This window comes from Prionailurus viverrinus, chromosome C1, assembly GCF_022837055.1.
Source record: "Prionailurus viverrinus isolate Anna chromosome C1, UM_Priviv_1.0, whole genome shotgun sequence".
NCBI lineage: Eukaryota > Metazoa > Chordata > Mammalia > Carnivora > Felidae > Prionailurus > Prionailurus viverrinus.
In genome coordinates, this window is record NC_062568.1 from 202,555,616 (window position 1) to 202,576,441 (window position 20,826).

Here is a 20,826-nt window from a genome sequence, read left to right on the forward strand (position 1 = left end):
GGTTTTCTCCAGCCAGGATTCCAGTAGGTGATGGGAGAACACCAAACTGTTTCTCGCCCCACCCCTACCCGCCACAGATCCGTCAAGGTGTTTTTCAGGTTAGATCCTTGATGGCTGCTTCGCCAGCGGCCTTGCCACCCCTGTTATGAGTAATGGTTCTGGGCAAGTTATCTGGTTCTCGGCAAAGGTCATTAAGGCCAAACTATGAGATGGGCGCCTCCTAATGCTTCTATGTCTCCTCTGAGTGACACCTGGGGTAAGGAAGGAGCCCGTGGTCACACACCTAACCAGGAGAGAGACTAGCTCCAAAGCCAAGGTCCACCTCCAGAACCCAAGCGCCCACCTCCAAGGGGAGGTACTTCCAACTCAAGGGTTCTTTCAAGTGTAAGCTTCCTCCCTTCCAGCCACCAGATGCTTCGGAAGAAAACAGATGGGACGTAAGAGAGACCCAAAGTTCTGAGATTCCTTTGATGCGAGTTCCTTACTCTTACTCAAAGGGCACAGGACCCTCAATTCTAATTTTCTATGTCCCCCCCCTTACCTGGTTTATTAGCCAGAGCAGCTGTTTCTTTCCATCAACAACAACAAAATCTGCAGCTTTCCTACCAAACCCTCAGGCGTGGGAAGTGCCGTGGCCTTTTCTTTTTGGCCTCTGCCTGCCCGTACACCCTTACCATCTCGGGAGATGCTTCCACGGTGAGGTCACCACCTTACAAGGCAAGGAGCCCAAACGTCCCAGAATGGCAAAGAGACTGTGCCTTTCTAGGCGCACGGAAGAGGAGTTACTGGTTTCCTTAGGGCAAGAGGATGGAATTCTCTCATTGTGGCTAATCTGACACCTTGACATCAGACTTTGATCTGGACACGTGACCAGTGGTGAGAGGTGGCTGAGTCTAGCTGTGGCATCCCGGATGGTTTGGTGGCCGTGCTGCCGAAAACCCGTTCATCTTTGACATACGTTGACAGACGCAAAAATATTTATTTCTTTATCTTAGGGAATCTGGTCCCACAAAAAGGCCAACACCTTTTTCATCTCATCGTCTTGACCCTCCAAAAAACAGATCTTTCGATTCAGAGGTAAAGTATGTCGATAAAAGCAAATTTAGAGGTGTGCTCAGATAAAATCATTTCTTACAGACCAGTACTACAGGCAACCCTAGACTTCCAGTTCACGCAGAACTCCCTTCTATCTGTCATGTACAGTCTCTGAAGGAGAAAAGAAAGTTAAGAGGTTGTCTGCAGACAAGGCACTTCAGAAACCACCTGGCGGCGGACAGGAAGGCCGAACCCCCACCTCCGTGAGAACAGCTCCAACGTTCCTGCTCAAACACTCTTCCGCCTGGCTTCCAGCGAAGCCTGCCTCAGCCCCGCATTGCCTACCGGGCCCGGAGGACCCGGCAACCAGGCCACTTGGCCAGGACGAACACCGTTTTCTGAAGCTCAGCGCGGTTCCTGCGGCCGACGCCGTGGAATGCTTTCAGAGGCCCCTGCCGGGGCCTTTTGCAGGAGGAGTCCCTTTTGCAAGGGCGCGTTAGTGCAGATCAGCACGTTAGCAAAGCAAATCTTAAAAAAGGTTTTAAAAGCTGGTTAATACTCCTGATTCCCCTCCTGATTATCTGTTCAAGCTGCAGCCTATAAACCTGCCAGTAATCAGGAAGGAATCCCCCCTCTGAAGGCACCTGGAATGAAGTGGCTCCAGCCAATGGGAGTGCACAAAGCCCTCCTTCTGGACGCTGGTCATGTGACACTTGTAACCACTGAGAAGGGCCGATCTGAGTCCAGGCAGCACACTCAACCCCTTCTTTTGCTTTGGGGGCTTGTGTTTAATACGGGTCACTGTGATGGAAGCAGCCGTCTCGGAGTCTCTCATGTCAAGAGAACAGAGAAGGGGATGCCGGAGTTTTTCTCCCCCTGAGTTCTGGTGGCACACCTGAGTCCCAGGGAAGTGTGACATGTGCCAATTCACTGCGAACATGCCAGTCTGTTAGAACGTCAAGACGAGGAGGAGAGGGTCATGCTCCAGACAGAGGCTGGCCGCGGAGAGCTCCGTCCTCCTTCCTTTGGCCCAGGTGAGGCGGCTCCTTTCCAGAAGTTGTACGAGGAAGAAGAGGGGTGCGCTCAGATCAGAACTGGACCCAGCCTGTGCCTGGTTGAGTCTGGCTGGAAGTCGACCTGTAAAAGGAAAAAAAGGGAGGGGTGGGAGAGTTCAGATGTTTGAAAATATAAAGCCGATAAAATGTGGCTTCTCTCTGGGCAGAAAGAGCTCCAGGAAGCTGGTCCCCGAATGTTCTAGAGCAGGGGTCAGCAAACTACAGCCCAGGGACCAAATCTAGCCCTCTGCCTGTTTCTGTAAATAAAAGGTCACTGCTGCACAGCCACGCACATTAGCTACAGAAGCACAACTGAGGCCATAAGGTCTGCAGAGTCTATGCTACTTGCCATCTGGTCCTTTACAGAAAGCACGTGCCGAGTCCTGTCCCGCAACCCATATAACGTCCGCAGAATACATTTAAGTTTGGAGCATCTCTTCACCTCGACTCCAAGGCAAGGCTTGAAATTTTATCGAGGCGAAGAAGGCAAGAGACCTTGCCTCGGAGGTCCCATGAGGACGGGAGCGGAGGAGGAAGGGGGAGCTCCTAGTGAGGACGAGACCGGAGAGAGTCGCAAAGGGTAGCCCCAGGTCGCCCAGCAGTAGAAGGCAGCGAAAAGCCTTCACGGAGAGAAGTGTGCCACCCAAAGGAGGCACTTGGGGCTCTGCCCTCCGGCCGGCCTGAGAATCTCCGAGCGAGAGCTGCTGCTCTGAACACCACAACAAAAGCACCTGGGCCGATCCCAGGTTTCTCGAGAAGCAGCCCCGGCCCCAGTCCCACCGCAAAAATGTGACCCTCCTCACCCTGTGGATTTGGTAAAGTCTCCCCAGATGTCGGCGGTGGCGGCGGTGGCAGGCTTGGGTTGTGGCCAGGACATGGTGGCACCTCCTACTGACGTCCCCACATCCGATGGGCAGGGAGGAAAGAAAAGGAGACACACGTCAGGGATCGCTCTTTTGGGTGGTCTCAGTGACCCTGAGAAATCAGCCTCGTGCCTCCAGGTGACTGAGAAAGACACACGGAGACCTGCTCTGGGGCAACCAGACCCAGCGAGCTGCCACATTTCCGCCATCAGCTCATGAGGCCTTGAGGGCTCCTGGAGAAGAGTGGAAAGCCACGTACGAGGTGGAGGGGAGGGTGCCAGTGAGGAGGAATCGCACCTCACCTATCATCCCTACCTGAAGCTGACCTTGTTTCCAACGGCTGACGTTGGCCATCTGTTTAAAATTTACCATCTCCTGCCCTGGCTTCTTGAGTGGAGAATGCCCACCAAAGCTGCAAGCCCGTCTTCACGTAAAGCCCTCAGTCCAGTGTCTGGATCAACCGAATGAAAAAGTCATGCTCCGGACAAGTGGCAAGTGCTGGGACCCAAACAGGTTAGGGTTTGGGGAGAGCCTTCTAGAAGAAGCCACAGAAGCTGCTATCCGTGTGTACCTTTTCATCCAGGGAGGGGGCACAATGGGGCCGCAGGGGCTGTTTCTGTGCGTTTCTGGCACCTCTCCCAGGGCTAACCGCCCCTTCCAAAGGCCCTGAGCCTGCTACCCTCTGCCTTCCCACCAATTTGCTACGTCTCATCTGCTCTGGGCTGGGAGATCAGATAAAACCAGGGCCTTCAAGTGTTTAGTTTTACAGCTCGCCAAGTGCTTAAGCAGTGCTTTAAAGTGCACTATCTTTCAAACCCCATCACAGTCCCTGGGGGAAGATAGGCCGGGACCAACCGTATGACTTCATGCACATTCCTCAGGTCTCAGTTCCCTTATCTCTCAAACGGAGACAACAACAGTGCTGACTTCACAGAACTGGTCTGTGTTTTGTTTGGTTTTGTTAAGTGGGCTCCACCACACCCAGCACGGAGCCCAACTCAGGGCTTGAACTCATGACCCTGGGATCAAGACCTGAGCTGAGCTCAAGACACTTAACCAACTAAGCCACCCCGGGGTGGGGGTGGGGTGCTGACACCATTTCATCTGGAGACATGCTAATTGCCAGTCTGGCACATTAGAGCACAGCCCTTGAGAGCAGCAGCTGTACTCTGAGTATCCCCAGGACCTGAAACACCGCCTGGCACATGTACATATTCTGTATCAGCTGTTAAAAACGCACGAGCAACTGAGGAAAGGCCTAAGACTGGCTCTCAGACCTCAGCGAGCACACAACACTAAGAACATAGACGTTCCTGCCCCTGTCCCTGGTGATGCCAAGGTAGGTGGTCCTATACGGTGCTAAAAGGACAGTTCCAGGTGTCGGGGCCGGGGCTCACTGACTGCTACTCCTGCCCACTCCTGGGCTGGGAACCCCCCACAGGGCTGAGGTTGGAAGCCCGACCTCCAGACAGGGAAGCCAACGTCCACACCCCTAAGAGAGAAGGAAAGCAGGACTCCTGCCTAGATCCTGCCCCCTGCCAGAACCTGGTGAGATCTGCATGGAGAAAGTGGGCTGGTGACAATCACCCAGCCTGGGGAAGGCCAGGAGCATCCAGCTAGGCTGGGCAGGTAGGGTGGGGAGGCCAAGGAAATGGGCTAGCTCCCCGGCATTATCAGCGGCTGGTAATAGGCACGAACCTCTGGAATCCCAGGGTCTCCAAAAGCCGTTCCTTACACCTTAGAACAAGCACCAGCATAGCGTGCTGGGGGAGTTACCTCTCAGTTTCCCAGCACCCCGAGGGCCTTACAAGGAGCGTGCTCCAAGCTAAATCCCCAATTTTATTTCCCACCACTCACCTTGGCAGACTTATGCTACCTTAAATACACCAGATGTTTAAAACTCTGAGTCTTGGCGCACCTGGGTGGTTCAGTCCCTTGAGTGTCTGACTCTTGATTTCAGCTCAGGTCATGATCTCACGGTTCGTGGGATGGAGCCCTGTGTCGGGCTCTGTGTTGACATGTGGAGCCCGCTTAGGATTCTCTCTCCCCCTCTCCCTGCCCCTTCCCTATTCTCTCACGTGTACTCTCTCTCAAAATTAATTAATTAAAAAAAAAAAAAAAAAACCTGAGCCCCATTCACACTCTTGTCTCTCTCTGCGATGCCAAGCATCATCCCCTGCCCCAATCTCTTTCCTTCAAGGCCCAGTTCAATTCCACCTTTTGCGTGAAGCCTCCCCACACCATGCTGGCTGGTAGTATGTTGACCCATACATTTGGTCTTTGCGTCCATGACTCCTCTCTCCTACTAGATATGAGTAGTCGACATGAGCAGACCATGTCTCCATCACCCACCCACTCGACAAACACTGAGCAGCCTCTGAGAGCCAAGAACGCACGTGTGGGTGATTTCACAGCCATGAACAAGTTTCAGTCCCTGCCCCATCAGGGGCAGACAGAGGCACCGAGGGGGTTAGTGGTGGGCATCAGAGAACAGAGGAAGCCCTTACCCAGTCTGGGCAGGATCACCTTCTAGTTTGTCACATACAGGTACCGGATGATGGACCAGTGTGAGTGCAGGAGGGAACACGCCACGGGGCCCCAGCCACCAGGGGTGGGGAGAGGAACCCACAGGGCACTCCGGAGCACTGACCTGAACTGGGAGCAACTGCTGTCTGGCCGAGGGACCCCCCCGCAGACAGCTGCTCCCCAGGAGGGGGGATCAGGGTGGAGGTTTTCCCCCCTGGAGGCGGGGGAAGCAGGCTCAAGCCCCCTGTGCTGGCGGGCCGGGCTCGGGGAGTCCCAGCCGCTCCTTCCTTCTTCTTCATGTTCTATAGAGAGGAGAGGAATGCAAGCCAGTCAGCTCTGCTGGGGTCCCACTCCCACTGGAAAACCCCACAGGGAGGGCCACGGCGGCCCCCAAGCCCCAAATGTCTGTATAACCACAAGACGGTCAAGAGCTGTCCAGCACTCTCACTGTTACGAACAGTACTCAATGCGGCACAATTCTGGAGCTATTCCCAAATACATTTCATTTTAAGACTCGGCACTGGCTTCATTAATCATCAGAGAAATACAAATCAACACCACAAATGAAAACTAGTGCTGTGCCAGTACACGCCCACCAGAACGGCTAAAATGTAGGCTGTCAAGTACCAACAAGGATAGGGAACAACCGGAACATTCCCACACTGCTGGTGGAAGCATAAACTGGGAAAACTCCTTGGAAAGACAGCTTCAAAGAACCTATAAAGCCGAGCACGCCAACGGATGACCCAGCAATTCCCCTCCTGGAAACAGACCTCCCAGGAATGCGTTCTCACATGCACTTGGACGTTCACAGCCGCACCATTTGTGAAAGCTCCAAACTGGCAAGCGCTCCAGTGTGCATCGTCGGTTGAACGGTAACACCGGGGCACATTCTCGTCACGAAATACGCCACCACAGTGACAACAGACAAGTTACGTGCACCGAACGGAGGCTCTCACAAACGCTACGCTGGATCAAGGGGTTACACACACAAGAGCACAAAGCGGAGGATTCATTCATAAAAGGCACAAACAAAATCTAGGGCGTCCAACGTCAGGACAGTAGCTACTCTAGCCTGTGGACGGGAGCAGGGGAGGGGCTTCCGAGCGCTGATAATCTCTGCTTCTTGATCTGGGGCTCGTTTGGGTGGGCACGTGTGGTTTTCAAAAATTCACCACCTTCTACATTTATAACGTGTGTGCTTTTCTGTGCGCGTATCATACTTCAGTAAGACCTTAAAAACTCCCCAAAACCTGAGTCCCAACGTGAGCCAGAAACCAGTGCTAGTTACAAGGATGAAGACACAGTCCCCACCTTATAAGGGGAGCAGCGGCTTAATCCAATGCTAAAACCATAGCCCTGAAGTCAGAAGCCTCACAGCCCTCGCTGGGAGTCCAGCTGTGCTGGTTATTTGCAGCTCTATGACCTGGGCAAGTTCCTTAATCTCGCTAAGCCTCAACTTCCTCGTCTGTAAAATGGGAGAACGTTTGAGTCATGTAAGTGCCTAAGAACACTACCTGGCACACAGCTGATGCTCATTAAATGCTAGTCCCCTCCCAGCAAGAGAGGAATCACATCCCAACCAGTCCACTGGACATGACCGGTATTTTCTCTTAAGGGCCAGCTGGCCAACTTCAAGGGTCCCAAATCATCACCATCACGAAGCAGAAAAGAGGAGAAAGAGACAGTGTAAGTAAAAAGGAAGAGCATTATTTTAGGGTTACAAAGTTTCTTCAAAAAACATTTCCATCTGGTCCTTGGTTCCCCCAAATCACTCCAACCCCCCTCCCCGTAGCCGGGTGAGGACCAAGCCTTGGCCGCCCTGCCCAGCACTACCTCTTCCCATTCTCAACAGGAGCTAGCAAGGGGACACCCCCCAGATGCCGGGCAGCTTAGGACGAAGACACGGGGTGTCAGGACACCGCCACTGGCAGGAGCTGCCCATGACTCCCGGCATCCACCTCAGCGCCCTTCTGCCCAGAGCAGAAGGCTCTGGCTTCTTCCAAAAAGCCTTCCTGGCTTCCCCAAGCTCTAGGCTGTGTGCCCCTCCTCTAGGAGCTCATGGCACTGAGCACATCCCCTCCCCTGCCAGGTTGTGATCGCTGTTCGTCTCGTCCATCTCCGTTGAACTTTGAGCTCCACGACAGCTGAGCCCTGTCGCCCACCCACGGCCCAGTACCTGGCACAAGGCAGCTGCTCAACAAGTATCGGCTCAACTGATGGAACTGAATTATGGGAAAAGAGGGGTGGGCTCTGGGCCGGGCTTGGGTGCCTGCCAACAAAGCCAAGTGAGGGTGGGACTCACCGCGATGTTGAGCTTGATGGTCTGGCCCTCTTTGAAGCCTAGGTCCAACTTGGGGCCCAGGTCGGGGTTCTGGGCTTGTTTTGCAAATTCACACTGCTGTTTCACCCACCTGGGGACAGAACAGGAAGAAAAGCGTGACAATGAGACCAGGTGCCCTGCTTAGAAAGAGCACACGTGGGCTTGCTACTTGGACCTGAATTCAAATCCTGACTCTCGTCACATAAGCAGCCGCGCGCACATCCGTTACCTCATCAGCAAAATGGGATGACGATCCTGTGTGTCTTAATGACTGCTATGAAAACTCGGTGAGCTCATTTATGTACAAGGTGGTCCTGACACCTGTCTTTAGGAAATCTGAGAACCTGGCCCTTTCTTCCCCAGCACTTGGCGTGAGAACTAAGACTATGGATCCACACGCCGCGCCCAACGACTCTTAAGGTAGGTGGTGAGACATGACAGATGCCCAGGCGGCAGAGAGCAACACCAAGGTCCCCCACCCGCCATCTGATACCCAGCCAGCAGCCACCCAGGGACACGTCAGGGAAGTGCCGGGGGTGCCCACGTGAGTGGCGGCACTCTTTCCAACGTGCCAGCAGCCAGAGGTGGGGGCCTGCAGGTGGCAGGGGCACAGTCCTTCCTGTCCCGTCTTCTAGCTTTAGAAAGGACTCCCAGGACATCTGGTAGGTGGCCGAGGATCGCGCCACTTATCGTACCTGGGGGAACTGGCTCAGCAAGGCCACGTGAGCCTTGCACGGACTCTGGCACCTCTGGTGCCTGGTATGGGAAGAGGAATGGCATCCCAGAGGCTGGGCCGGCTGACCCTGGGAAAAGGAGACGGCTCGAAAGCAGAGAAGGCAGCCTGCCCCACAGGAGCAGCGAGTTCCCCCGGGGCGCCGCCAGGAGACGAACCCCACACAACCACCGGGGTATCCTAAGCTGGGGGACCATTCTGTCCAGGAAAGAAGGGAGGAGGCGTGAGCACGTGTGTCCTGCAACCACTCACTTGAAATGGTCCTGCAACGCGACATTGAAGTCAAAGGCGTCGCCGCGGTCCCCGAAGCCAATTCCAATAAACGCCCGGCGCCCTGGGGGACAACGCAGGATTAATCCCACTTGCCAGAGGCAGAGGAAACCTTTCTCAGTGGGAGGAACTACCAAGCCCCGCACGCACCGTTTCCGTCTTCGATGCGGATAACGAAGTACCTGCTGGAATCCGTCACGCTCTCCACGGCCGTGCCAGGAAACTGATCCACCGGGGCCTGAGCAAAGAGCTCCCCTGGAAACACAAGGGAGGGTGAGCCTCGAGCCCCCTTCCAGCCTGACATTTCTATCCCACCACTGGGCCCTCTTCCCTAAAAGGCAGGTAGGCAAACCTTACTCTCGAGTTCAAATCCAGTCTATTCTAACGGGACCGGCAGACACAAGAAACATAAGTAAGGAAAGGTTTAAGTCAGAGGGGGCTTAGAGGTCAGACACGGCCCAGTTTTAACATTTGTAACTTAACTGCCAAACTTTTCAAAATCAAGTTACATGTAAAATAATCCAGGTTTCTGGCTTCTCTTAAAACCTAAAGCCCATTCTCGCGGGAGCAAGCTAGAGTCTACCCGCCTCACCTGTAACATTACTTGTCTGCACTCGAGGGCCCGGGAGCAGGCAAGCCCCCAGGTAGAGCACAGGACTGCAGACAGGCTGGCGGACCCAGGGGAAAGAGGGTTTGGGCACTCACGGAAGGATCTGAAGCAGCCAGGACAAAAGGGCCACTGGTCTTAAAAGGAGCCCTGGTGAAATGCGTCCCCTGTCCCTCTGGCTCTCCAGGCCCCAGCACAGCACACACCTTTGGGGACATTCTGGACCTGCGTCATCTCCACAGGTGCCGACCTCCGTTCACAGGTTCAGTACTCGACCCAGGATTTACAACTGACTGCTGGTTCAGAGGTGACTGCCATCAAGGCTGAAGTGAACCGAAATCAGTGTCCCTGAAGTCTGCAGCTTCTTGATAATTTCTCTGACCCCCTAGTTGGGTCCCTGGCATCTGGAACTCAGCTGGGTGCCTTCAGCCGAGAGCAGCGATTCTCAACCAGGGGTGATTTTGCTCACCTTTCCCCCAGGGGAGACGTGGCAATGTGTGCAGTCATTTGTGGTGTTCACAACTTGGGGGGGGGGGGGGGGGCGGGCGGTGCCATTGGCATCTAGTAGACAGAGGCCAGGGATGTTGCTAAATACCTTAAATTTGCCTTAACAGCCCACAACACTCACGTGGCCTAAATGTCACTAGCACGGAGGCTGAGAAACCCTGGCCCAAAATGACTGCAGAATGAGAGACAACCAGGACCCAGTGGGCGCGACCCCAAGCCAAGAGCATGCTGGGGTGGCTCCTACAGGTGAGGCTCAGCTCTACGCAGTCGCTGTTACACTCGGCGGTCACCCGGAAGTCAGCTCCCAAGGCTCCCAGGAAACAGGTGTTGCCATCCCTTGGGAGGCCACCCGGGACACCCCAGCACGCTGCACAGCCAGAGTTCTCTGGCCTAGTCATGGCAGCTGTCTTCTCAACCTCCTCTGCAGCCAATACCTGTCAACTCCACGTTCCAGAACAAACTGACGCTTTGGATCACCTTGCAGTTCACAAAGCAATTGGCTAAGTATGTGCTCACTTCACATTTCCAACAGCCTTGTGAAAACAGAAGCTAAGGTGACCCCCATTTCAAAAAGGAGGCCGAGGCACTAGAGGCCACATGGCTCGCGCAAGGTCTCAGAGCTCAGACACAAGTGACACAGTTCTGAAAGAGGCAGCCCATTTTGCCTATGACTCTTTACACTCTGTCCTGCCCCACAAAGAACAATCTCTATATGTTAGAAAAATAAATGACCGAATGTTCTGGCACCCGACCGAGCAGGCGCTGTGCCCGATCCCTGCCCTGGGGGCTGGGACTATTTCAGGCCACAATGCCCCCCACAGCTCACCCAGAGCCACTGGGGGCACAGGACTTCCAGATTTCCCCTAAGGTAACATCTGCCAGCTGACCCCGACACAGCCCAGCTTGGCTTGTCCTTTCACCAGAAAAGAGCTGAGCAGAACACTTTCCAGCTCTTTCTGTTAATGGGCGTGGTCAGTCTGGGGAGCTACCATTTAGTCGATAAACAGAATTCCTGAGTAAGCAGCAGAGAGCTCAGCCGCCAAGGGCTGTGTGTCTTCCCCCAGCTCGTCTTCAAGGCAAACTCTGGGGCTTCCTCCTTGGGACCAACCTGCAGTTCTCCTCTCCTTGGGCTCCCAAATTAGTATTTTCTTAAGGAAAACCAGGTGCTTGACAGGCACTCCCTTTTACACCTGGAGACAGTGGTTTCTGCAATTAAAGGCTGGGGCAGGGGGGATGGAGACAGTTTAAAGGTACAGTCGGTCCTTCGATTTCCAGGATCGGTTCCCATGACCCGTGAGTGGACTGGCCTGGGCCGGGCTGCCTCTCCCTTGACAGAGTAGGAGGTGCGGCATCTCGGCCCCAGGAGGGCCTCCCTTGCCTTTACCTGAGGTCCTGTCCTCCAGCTTGATGTAGGCCACCTGCCCTTTTGCAGTGATCCGCAGCCGGCCACTCCATGATGGCTGGTCCAGCTGCCACTCCGCGGCCCTAAGGGGACAAAAACCATTGAGCCTCTGCTAGAGGCTCCTGCTCCCTCACTCCAGTGCTGGGGACAGGAATGGAAAGGGCACCCAGGCTGCTTGCTCTAGACCAGAGGTTGAAAAGGGCCATACAATCTCTGTCACAACTACTCACGCCGCCCTGGTAGCGTGAAAGCAGTCATAGATGCTACGTGAGCATGTTGGCGCTTTAAGTATTTTAACTGAGTGTTTTCTACTGCGACTGTATTTCAGTGCAGCTTTATGGACACTAAAGATTTGAATCTCGTAGATTTTTTTTTAATTTTTTTAATGTTTATTTTTATTTTTATTTAATTTTTTTTTTCAACGTTTATTTATTTTTGGGACAGAGAGAGACAGAGCATGAACGGGGGAGGGGCAGAGAGAGAGGGAGACACAGAATCGGAAACAGGCTCCAGGCTCTGAGCCATCAGCCCAGAGCCCGACGCGGGGCTCGAACTCACGGACCGCGAGATCGTGACCTGGCTGAAGTCGGACGCTTAACCGACTGCGCCACCCAGGCGCCCCATAATGTTTATTTTTGAGAGAGAGAGAAACAGAGCATGTGCAGGGGAGGGGCAGAGAGCAAGGGAGACACAGAATCCGACGCAGGCTCCAGGCTCCGAGCTGTCAGCGCAGAGCCCGACGCAGGGATCGAACTCACAAACCGCGAGATCAGGACCTGAGCTGAAGTCGGACGCTTCACCGACTGAGCCACCCAGGCGCCCCTCATATAATTTTCAATTAAGAAATATTTTTTTCTTTAAATGTTCTCCAACTATTTAAAAATGTAAAAACCATTCTCAGCTTGTGAGACATTCAGAAACACAGTGAGTCGCACTTTGCCCACCCCAATTCTAGACTACAGAGAACTTCTCTGAAGTAGGACTTTGCAATTTTCTTTCTTTTTTTTTTTTAAGTGTTTATTTTTTTTGGGGGGGTGGAGAGGGAGAGAGAGAGAGAAAGCCAGTAGGGGAGGGGCAGAGAGAGAAGGGGACAGGGGGTCTGAAGTGGGTTCCGCGCAGACAGCAGAGATCTGGATGCGGGACTCGAACTGAACTGTGAGATCATGACCTGAGCTGAAGGCAGGCGCTTAACCGACTGAGCCACCCAGGCGTCCCTCCAGTTTTCTTTCTGTAAAGGAAGTAGCTACTGGGTCTGCCGTTTAAGACGCTGCCAGGCTGCACGGGCCAGAGTGACCATTTGGGACCACTGAGACGATCTTCAAAGAAAGGCAAAGAGGGAGTGATCATTAGGAGAAAGAGAAAAAGAGAGCAGCCATCCGTGCGAGAAAAGGGGATGGGTGTTCAAGAGATACAATCTCAAAGGTGTCCTAGGCAGAAAGAACCACAGGACCTCATGGACCTTCTTGGGGGACCTTTAAGGCAGTAACTGCACATTTTATTTCTAAGAAGCAGTTTAGTAAAACCCCCAAATACCAAGAACCTTGGGTGTTTCCAAGAGGCTTTTCTTGGAAGTCCCTGAGCAGAAGAAGTCAGGCCTTTGAGCGACACCATAACGTGCACACAGGTTGTTTTCTGGCCACACAAACGCAGACTCTCAATTCACAAGTCAGCAGACTCAGTTTCGGTTCCTCTTAATGGGGCAACACAGGCCTTAGATTCAAGCCCAGCAGAGCTCTGAGGATGAAATGCAGGGACTGCCAGTTTCCTCTACGCCACACCAGCCAGCCCCGACACTTGGGAGACTCAGTCTCTGGGGGACCAGGAGGGACAAAGCCCATCCTACTTAAGGGGATCGCAGTCGATGACCATCCCCGGTTTGGTGTCCCACCTCCAGTCCGACGACAGAAAGTGAATGTTTCTGTCATCGTTCCTATTGTTGCCTTCATACTCTTTTTAAGTTACATCACGGATGTAATAGGTGTTCAAGAAAAGAATCTGTTCTCTAGAAAGTCAGCTACGAGTCCGCCTTAACACAACTGGAGAGCAGCAAGAGGCCAGAGATGCGGACGCGCCACCGTTCTCGCGGTGCAGGCCAATCCCGTATCTCCAAACAACTTAGACAAACACGGCCTTCAAGAGCGACCCCACCCCCAACCCAGTGGCACAAAATGGCCACAGATCAGGCGGTCTGTAACAGGTACATCTTTTCTTCTGCCTCTTTTCACAGGCAACGCACCCAACATGGTAACAAAATGCGAACAGTACAAAAAAAGGATGCCTTGAAAGGAAGTCTCCTTCCAACCCCCACTGTCCTGCGTTCCCTTCCTGACGCTACAAGCACCTGTTTATCACCGGAGACGCGCGGATGGGCTCCTCCCAACCGCCACAGGCTGTGACAGGGTCTGAGGTTCGTGGGAAGGGGGCTGGGCAGGGAGGGGTCCCCGGGCTTTGGCCCTCCGCTTCCGGCTCGGACGGGTCACTTTGGCCGGTTCTCGGCTCCCTTCCTTCCCCTGGGGATTTCCGCCTGCGATAGGACCCCTCCCCCTTCGGGCTTTTCAAGGTTCCCTCCAAGGCCAGTTGGCGCTGAAAGAAAAGGTCTTGTGAAACCCCCACTCCCAGCCGCTTTCAGGGTACCCGGCAGCCCACAGGCTAGACACGGCTTTAACGCCTTCCGCGCGCCGGGAGCCCCGTGCTTGGGACTGAGACGGCCCAAAGTCCGGGTCCCTCTTGCTGCTCTGGCCTCGAGCTGGGAGAAGCCGCGGCATGACCTCCCGCCTCTCCCCTACACCCGCCGGGGCCGTCCTCGGCTTCCCAGTGGGCGTGTCGGCCGGCGGGGAAGGGGTTAAGTCGGGGTTAGCCCGGGCCGGCGGCGAGCGGTCACCTGTAACCACGGTTGGTGGCTCGCGGCGGGATGCGGTAGACGTGGACCTCCGGCTTGACACAGAGCACCGACTCGTACTCGCCCTCCTCCATCGCGACGCCCGGAACCCGCCGGACTTCCGGCTCCTTCTCAGCAGCGGGGCCGGAAGCGGCGCGACTCTATGGCCCGGGTCAGGCTAGAGCGGCGGCTTGCGGTCCTCCGCCCGTTTGTCTCCCGCGCGCCCTCTGCTGGCCGCTCTGGCTCCAGACGTGAGGCCGAAGGATTCTAGAGCCGAAGCGATGAGGTCCAAGAGGCTTGCGGGGGGCTTCCCGCTCCCGCAAGGCCGAATGGGCAGCCGAGACAACTTGGGTACAGACCCAGCTGCAATCTGCTGTCCGGTTGTGGGGCATCCCCATCTGACACCTGGGCCCAGCTGGCTGAGATTCCAGGCTGGATCTACCTACACGGTTCACCCTGAAGCCTCTCTCTTCCCTCTGCTCTTCCTGCGTGTCCTTCCTTCTCTTGACTCCAGATGATTCCCTGAGGCTACTTCTCCTTGAGAGATGCTTGGGATGCCCTGACCCCTCCACCCGTATTCTAACCCACCACATGCCCGAGGCCCAGTGTGGCCTAGACTCAACAAAGAGCGAAGTTTACTAACATAACTAATTAAAAAACAATCCCTCCGGGGGCGCCTGGGTGGCGCAGTCGGTTAAGCGTCCGACTTCAGCCAGGTCACGATCTTGCGGTCCGTAAGTTCGAGCCCCGCGTCGGGCTCTGGGCTGATGGCTCAGAGCCTGGAGCCTGTTTCCGATTCTGTGTCTCCCTCTCTCTCTGCCCCTCGCCCGTTCATGCTCTGTCTCTCTCTGTCCCAAAAATAAAAAAAAATAAAAAAATAAAAAAAACGTTGAAAAAAAAAAAAAACAATCCCCCCTTAAAAAGGGGTGTCTGGGTAGCTTGGCGGGTTAAGGCTCCGACCCTTGATTTCGGCTCAAGTCGTGATCTCACGGTTCCTGGGATCTAGCCCCAGGTAGGGCTCTGCACTGACAGCATGGAGCCGGCTTAGGATTCTCTCTCTCCCTCTCTCTCTCTGCCCCTCCCCCACTTGCTCCCTCTCTCTGTCTTTCTCAAAATAAATAAATAAACATTAAAAAAAAAAAAAGAGGGGCGCCTGGGTGGCTCACTCGGTGAGCGTCCGACTCTTGATTTCAGCTCCGGTCATGGTCTCACGGTTCCTGGGTTCGAGCCCCGCGTGGGACTCTGTGCCCACGACACCCAGCCTACTTGGGATTCTCCGTCTCCCTTTCTCGCTGTCCCTCCCCCATGCTCTCGCACTCTCTCTCTCTCCAACAACAAGTTAAAAAATAACAACAAAAACCTTTCGTATTGTGGCAAAATATACATAACATGAACTTTACCATGTTGACCGTCTTTAAGTGTGCAATTCAGTGGAATTAAGTACATTCACGGTATTGCATAGAGCTATCACCACTATTTCCAGAACGTTTTTCATCATCCCAAACAGAAACTCTGTACCCATCAAGCAACAACACCCCATTTCTCTGCTCCCCCCAACCCCTGGTGGCCTTTATTCTATTTTCTGTCTCTGTGAATTTGCCTATTCTAGATACCTCATATAAGTGGAATCATACAGTTATCAGGCTTTTGTGCTTGGTTTATTTCTCAGCATAATGTTTTCAAGGTTCCTTCCTGTCCTAGCATCTATGAGAATTTCATTCCTGTTGATGCCTGAATGATACTCCATGGTGTGCACATTTCACAGTTTGTGTATCCATTTATTTGTTGATGGACATTTGGGTTGTTTCCACCTTTTGGCTACTGTGAATGATGCTGATTTGTTTGAGTCCTTGTTTTCAATTCTCTTGAGTATATATATATATATATACATATATATATATATATATATATATATATATATATATATATATCTGGAGGTGGATTTGCTGGGCCATATGGTAATTTTATGTTGAGCTTTCTCTGGAACCACTGAACTGTTTTCCATAGTGGCTACACCATTTTATGTTCCTCCCAGCAATGAACAAGGGTTCCGATTTTCCCCCATCCTTACCAATACTTACTTTCCACTTTCTTTGATCACAGCCATCCTGGGGGGTGTGAAGTTATTTTCTCTTTATGTGAATTGATTTACCCTCTAATTTCAACTTTGCTCATTACCCTTATTCTCCACAACAAAGAAGAAATTGAGAAATGACCCAGAAAATGAGATTTCTTCCTCCTGCTTCTTTGATCCCGTCTTTCATGTCCCTTAAGTCCTGGAGTGGCAAAGACAGAACTCCCTTCAAAGGTGGAGGGGAGAGATATAAAGAGGGGCAGGGAGGGTGCACTCCCACACTGACGATCTTACCCCTTCACATTCTCACCATTCGGTTTATATGACTGCTCTCCCACCAGACTGTGAGCCTCTTGAAGGATCCTGTCCCTGTCACCTGTGGACCCTGTATTCAGCAGCACAAGTTCTGGCACAGAGTAGGTGCTCAGCGAATGGGTGAGTAAATGTGTGTGTGTGTGTTCAGTTGGCTACATCCCAAAACCAAGTGGCAATTTAGGGATGGGCCACTGTGTTTTCTCTTTCACACTCTGACTCCTTGCATCAATATGCACTGAACAACACAGGGGAGAATTGGGTATCCAAGGAGTAAAGCACCCAGACTCATTGGGTTAGAGGACTTCCAGCTGGGAGAGCATCTAGGACCAGGTCTCAAGAGCTGAACTTCAGGGTAGTGTCTGTAATCAGCACTGAGCTCCATCACTTCCCCTCTGGAAGCCAAGCAGCTTGAAGGCAGCCCACGGTGGCTGTGTGGCCTCACCATGTGGCCACGACAGGTAGGAAGCTTTCCTCTCATGAGCCCCGAAGGGAAGCATCACCCATGCCGGGGAAAGCCAGGCCCTACCATGTGTTCAGAGCACGTTCAGTTCAGTTCGGTCTAACAAAGACGGGAATTGAGCACCTACCCTATGGCGGGTGCTGGCTGCTGGGGCCACAGAGATGAAGTCAACCCAGCTCCTGTCTTCGTGGAGCTCACAGACCAGAGGAGACAGAGAGAAAAGGAGTTATTTACAGTGCACAGTGGGAAGGGCTATGATGGAGGAATTCGCAGGGGCTATGGGCGCCAAGAGAAGAGAGACCCAACTCAGCCTTGGGAAGTCAGGGAAGGCTCTCCGGAAGATGCTACCTGGACATAACAATCTCTGCGAGGTGGGCAGGGTGAGGATTGTTCTCTCCATTGTGTGACGGAGGCCACTGAAACAGTGACAAGCCCAGGGCAACTACATTGTCCTCGGGTTGGAGGAAGTCCAACTGTCCCTTTTGCCTTATTCTCAGATCGCAGCCTCATAGCTGGACGTTCCTGAAATGCCTCCCAACGCCTCTGCTGCAGAGGGTAATTGGACCTATCATCAACTCCCGGGTTAATTACGTTATTTACCAGACATTCAATTCAACCCAACAAGCAGAGTATATATAAGCTCAGATAGAGCCCATCCCAAGCATGAGGAAGAGAACAGGGAAGCAAAACCTTGCTCATTCACCCAGCTGCTTTCTGGTAGGTCCCGGGCCAGGGTGAGGGTTTAATGTGGATAGCTGTCCTCGGTGGCCTCCTGAAATATGTATCACAGGTCACTTACCATCTTTCTCTGCTGTATCTTTCTCCCATCACAGACATTTCTCGGAGAAATTTCTCAGATGGGGAAACCACTTATAAAAGGGCACTCAGTAACAACGCAATCTTGAAAAAGAACAAAGTTGGAGAACTCACACTTCCCGGTTCCAAGACTTACTACAAAGCTACGGTCATCAAGACAGTATAGTCCCAAAACAAGGATGGATGCACAGATCAGTGGAGTAGAACTGAGAATCCAGAAATAACCCCTCACATTTATAGTCAGTTGACTTTCTAGAAGTGTGCCAAAACAGTCGTCTTTCCCACAAATGGTGCTGAGATACCCACATGCAGACATTCGATCCCTACCTCACACGATATACAAAAGGAATTAAAAATAGGTCTTAGGCCTAAGTGTAAGAGCTAAAACTACACAACTTGTAAGAGAAAACATAGACCTAAACCTTCATGACCTTGCGTTTATGTCCTAATCAAAAAAGAACCTACTGGATTCTTTTTTTTTTTTTTTTTTTAATTTTTTTTTCAACGTTTATTTATTTTGGGGACAGAGAGAGACAGAGCATGAACGGGGGAGGGGCAGAGAGAGAGGGAGACACAGAATCGGAAACAGGCTCCAGGCTCTGAGCCATCAGCCCAGAGCCCGACGCGGGGCTCGAACTCACGGACCGCGAGATCGTGACCTGGCTGAAGTCGGACGCTTAACCGACTGCACCACCCAGGCGCCCCCCTATTGGATTCTTAGAAAGGACACTAAAAGCACCTTTAAAAAATGACACTAAAAGCACAAGCAACAAAATAAAAAATCGACAGGGACGCCTAGATGGCTCAGTTGGTTAAGCGTCTGACTCTTGACTTCAGCTCATGTGGTTCGATCCCATGGTCCTGCAATCAAGCCCTTCATTCTACCCTGCTCTCTCTCTCTCTCTCTCTCTCTCTGTCTCTCTCTCTCTCTCAAAATAAATACATAAAATTTTAAAAAAGAAAAAATAGATAAATAAGACTTAAATAAAATGTAAAACTTTTGTGCTACAAAGGACAAGTGAAAATACAATGCACATCGTGGGAGAATAATCTTGCGAATTATATATCTGACAAGGGACTTATATCTAGAATATATAAAGAACCCTTACCATTCAATAGTAAAAACACAAATAATCCAACTTATGCATGAATAATGGAGTCTAGTGGACATTTTCCCCAAGAAGATACACGGATAGCCAATAAGCACATGGAAAGATGCTCCACTATGTGGCACCTGGCTGGCTCAGTCGGAAAAGCATGCGACTCTTGATCTCAGGCTGTGAGTTTGAGCCCCTCATTGAGCCTAGAGATTACTTAAAAATAAAATCTTTTAGGGGCGCCCGGGTGGCTCATTTAGTTAAGTGTCCAACTTCAGCTCGGGTCATGATCTCACAGTTTGTTGAGTTCAAGACCCCATTGGGCTCTGTGCTGACAGCTCAGAGCCTGGAGCCTGCTTTAGATTCTGTGTCTCCCTCTCTTTCTGCCCCTTTCCTGCCCGCGCTCTGCCTCTCTCTCTCTCTCTCTCTCTCTCTCTGTCTCCAACAAAAAATCCTTTAAAAAAGTAAATAGGTAAATGGAAAGAAAGAAAGGTGCTCCACCTTATCAGCCATCTGGGAAACACAAACCAAAACCACAGTAAGATTCCACCTCATACCCACACCCACTAGGATGGCTAGAACTCAAAAAGGCAGATAGTAACAAGCGTTCGTCAGGAGACAGGAGAGTTGGAACCCTCCTACACTGCAGTTGGGAATGTAAAGTGATGCCTTCCCCTTGGAAGCCATCTGGCAATTACCCAAGAAACTAAACATAGAGTTAGCCTATAACCCAGCGATTACTTTCCTAGCTGTATACTCAAGAGAAATGAAAACATGTATTTGCACAAAAATGTGTACACGAATGTTTACAGCAGCATTCCTCATAATATCCCAGAAGTAGAAACACACAAATCTCCATTAATTGATAAGTGCTTGTACAAAATATATTATGTTGGCCACAAAAGGCAATGAACCTTGACAACATTTTGCCAAGTGAAAGAAGCCAGTCACCAGGGACTAGGTATCGTATGAGTCCATTTATATGAAATGTCCAGAACAGGCATATGTGCAAGGCAGACAGTAGATTAGTGGTTGCCTAGGGCTGGGGTGGGGTGTGAGAATTGAGGTGATGGTGAAGGGGTGTGGAGTTCCTTTTTAGGGTGATAAAGTTGTTCTAATATTGGGGTGATCGTCAAACAATTCTGTGAATATATTACAAGCCACTGAGTTGTACACTTTATTTTTTTTAAGTTCACTTATTTATTTTGAGACACAAAGGGAGAGAGAGAATCCCAGGCAGGCTCTGCCCTGTCAGCAGAGAGCCCGATGTGGGGCTCGAACTCACGAACTGGGAGATCATGACCTGCGCCGAAATCAAGAGTCGGACGGACGCTTAACCGACTGAGCCCCCCACCAGGCACCCTTGAATGGCACACTTTAAATGCGAGAACTGTGGGGTGCCTGGGGGGCTCAGTCAGCTGAACATGTGACTCAGTAGTGGCTCAGGTCATGATCTCACAGTTGTGGGATCAAGCCCCGTGTCGGTCTCCGTGCTGAGCACAGAGCCTGCTTGGGACAGTCTCTCTCTCTCTCTCTCTGCCCCTTCCCAGCTTTCCTCTCTCTCTTTCTCAAAAATAAAATAAATAATTTTAAAACTAATTAATTAATTAATTAATTAATAAGTGGGAGAATTGTATGGGATGTGAATGAAATCGCCACAAAGCCGTGGACAAAACCAGAAGGTACAAGTGCTCGGAAAGGACATCGTCGTCTGTATGTGCCACCCACCTGCCTCAATTCTGTCCTCAGATTCCATGCCCTTCTGCTAGGGTTGGGGGCGTCCCCTCGTTCAGACTCTCACAGGGTTTGTAAGTCCCAGATGGGGACGGAGAGGGGGCTGGATCCCCTCTGGAGCCTCTGCCCCC

General features: G+C 52.1%; 1 protein-coding gene across 2 annotated transcripts; it reads right to left on the bottom strand.

The window, feature by feature from the left end:
* Window positions 1-959: 959 nt before the first annotated feature.
* Window positions 960-20,790, bottom strand: NECAP2 (NECAP endocytosis associated 2). 2 transcript variants are annotated; one of them, XM_047869308.1, is made up of 9 exons: window positions 20,690-20,790; window positions 14,203-14,466; window positions 11,304-11,404; window positions 8,956-9,060; window positions 8,788-8,869; window positions 7,785-7,893; window positions 5,604-5,781; window positions 2,894-2,981; window positions 960-2,172 (listed from the first exon to the last, which is right to left on the bottom strand). In XM_047869308.1, exons 2-9 carry the CDS (start codon window positions 14,292-14,294, stop codon window positions 2,124-2,126), a joined length of 804 nt encoding a protein of 267 aa, XP_047725264.1. In that variant the 5' UTR covers window positions 14,295-14,466; window positions 20,690-20,790; the 3' UTR covers window positions 960-2,123. The 2 variants fall into 2 exon arrangements, with proteins under 2 accessions (XP_047725264.1, XP_047725265.1); XM_047869309.1 differs by having other exon boundaries at window positions 2,894-2,978; window positions 20,690-20,789.
* Window positions 20,791-20,826: the final 36 nt, after the last annotated feature.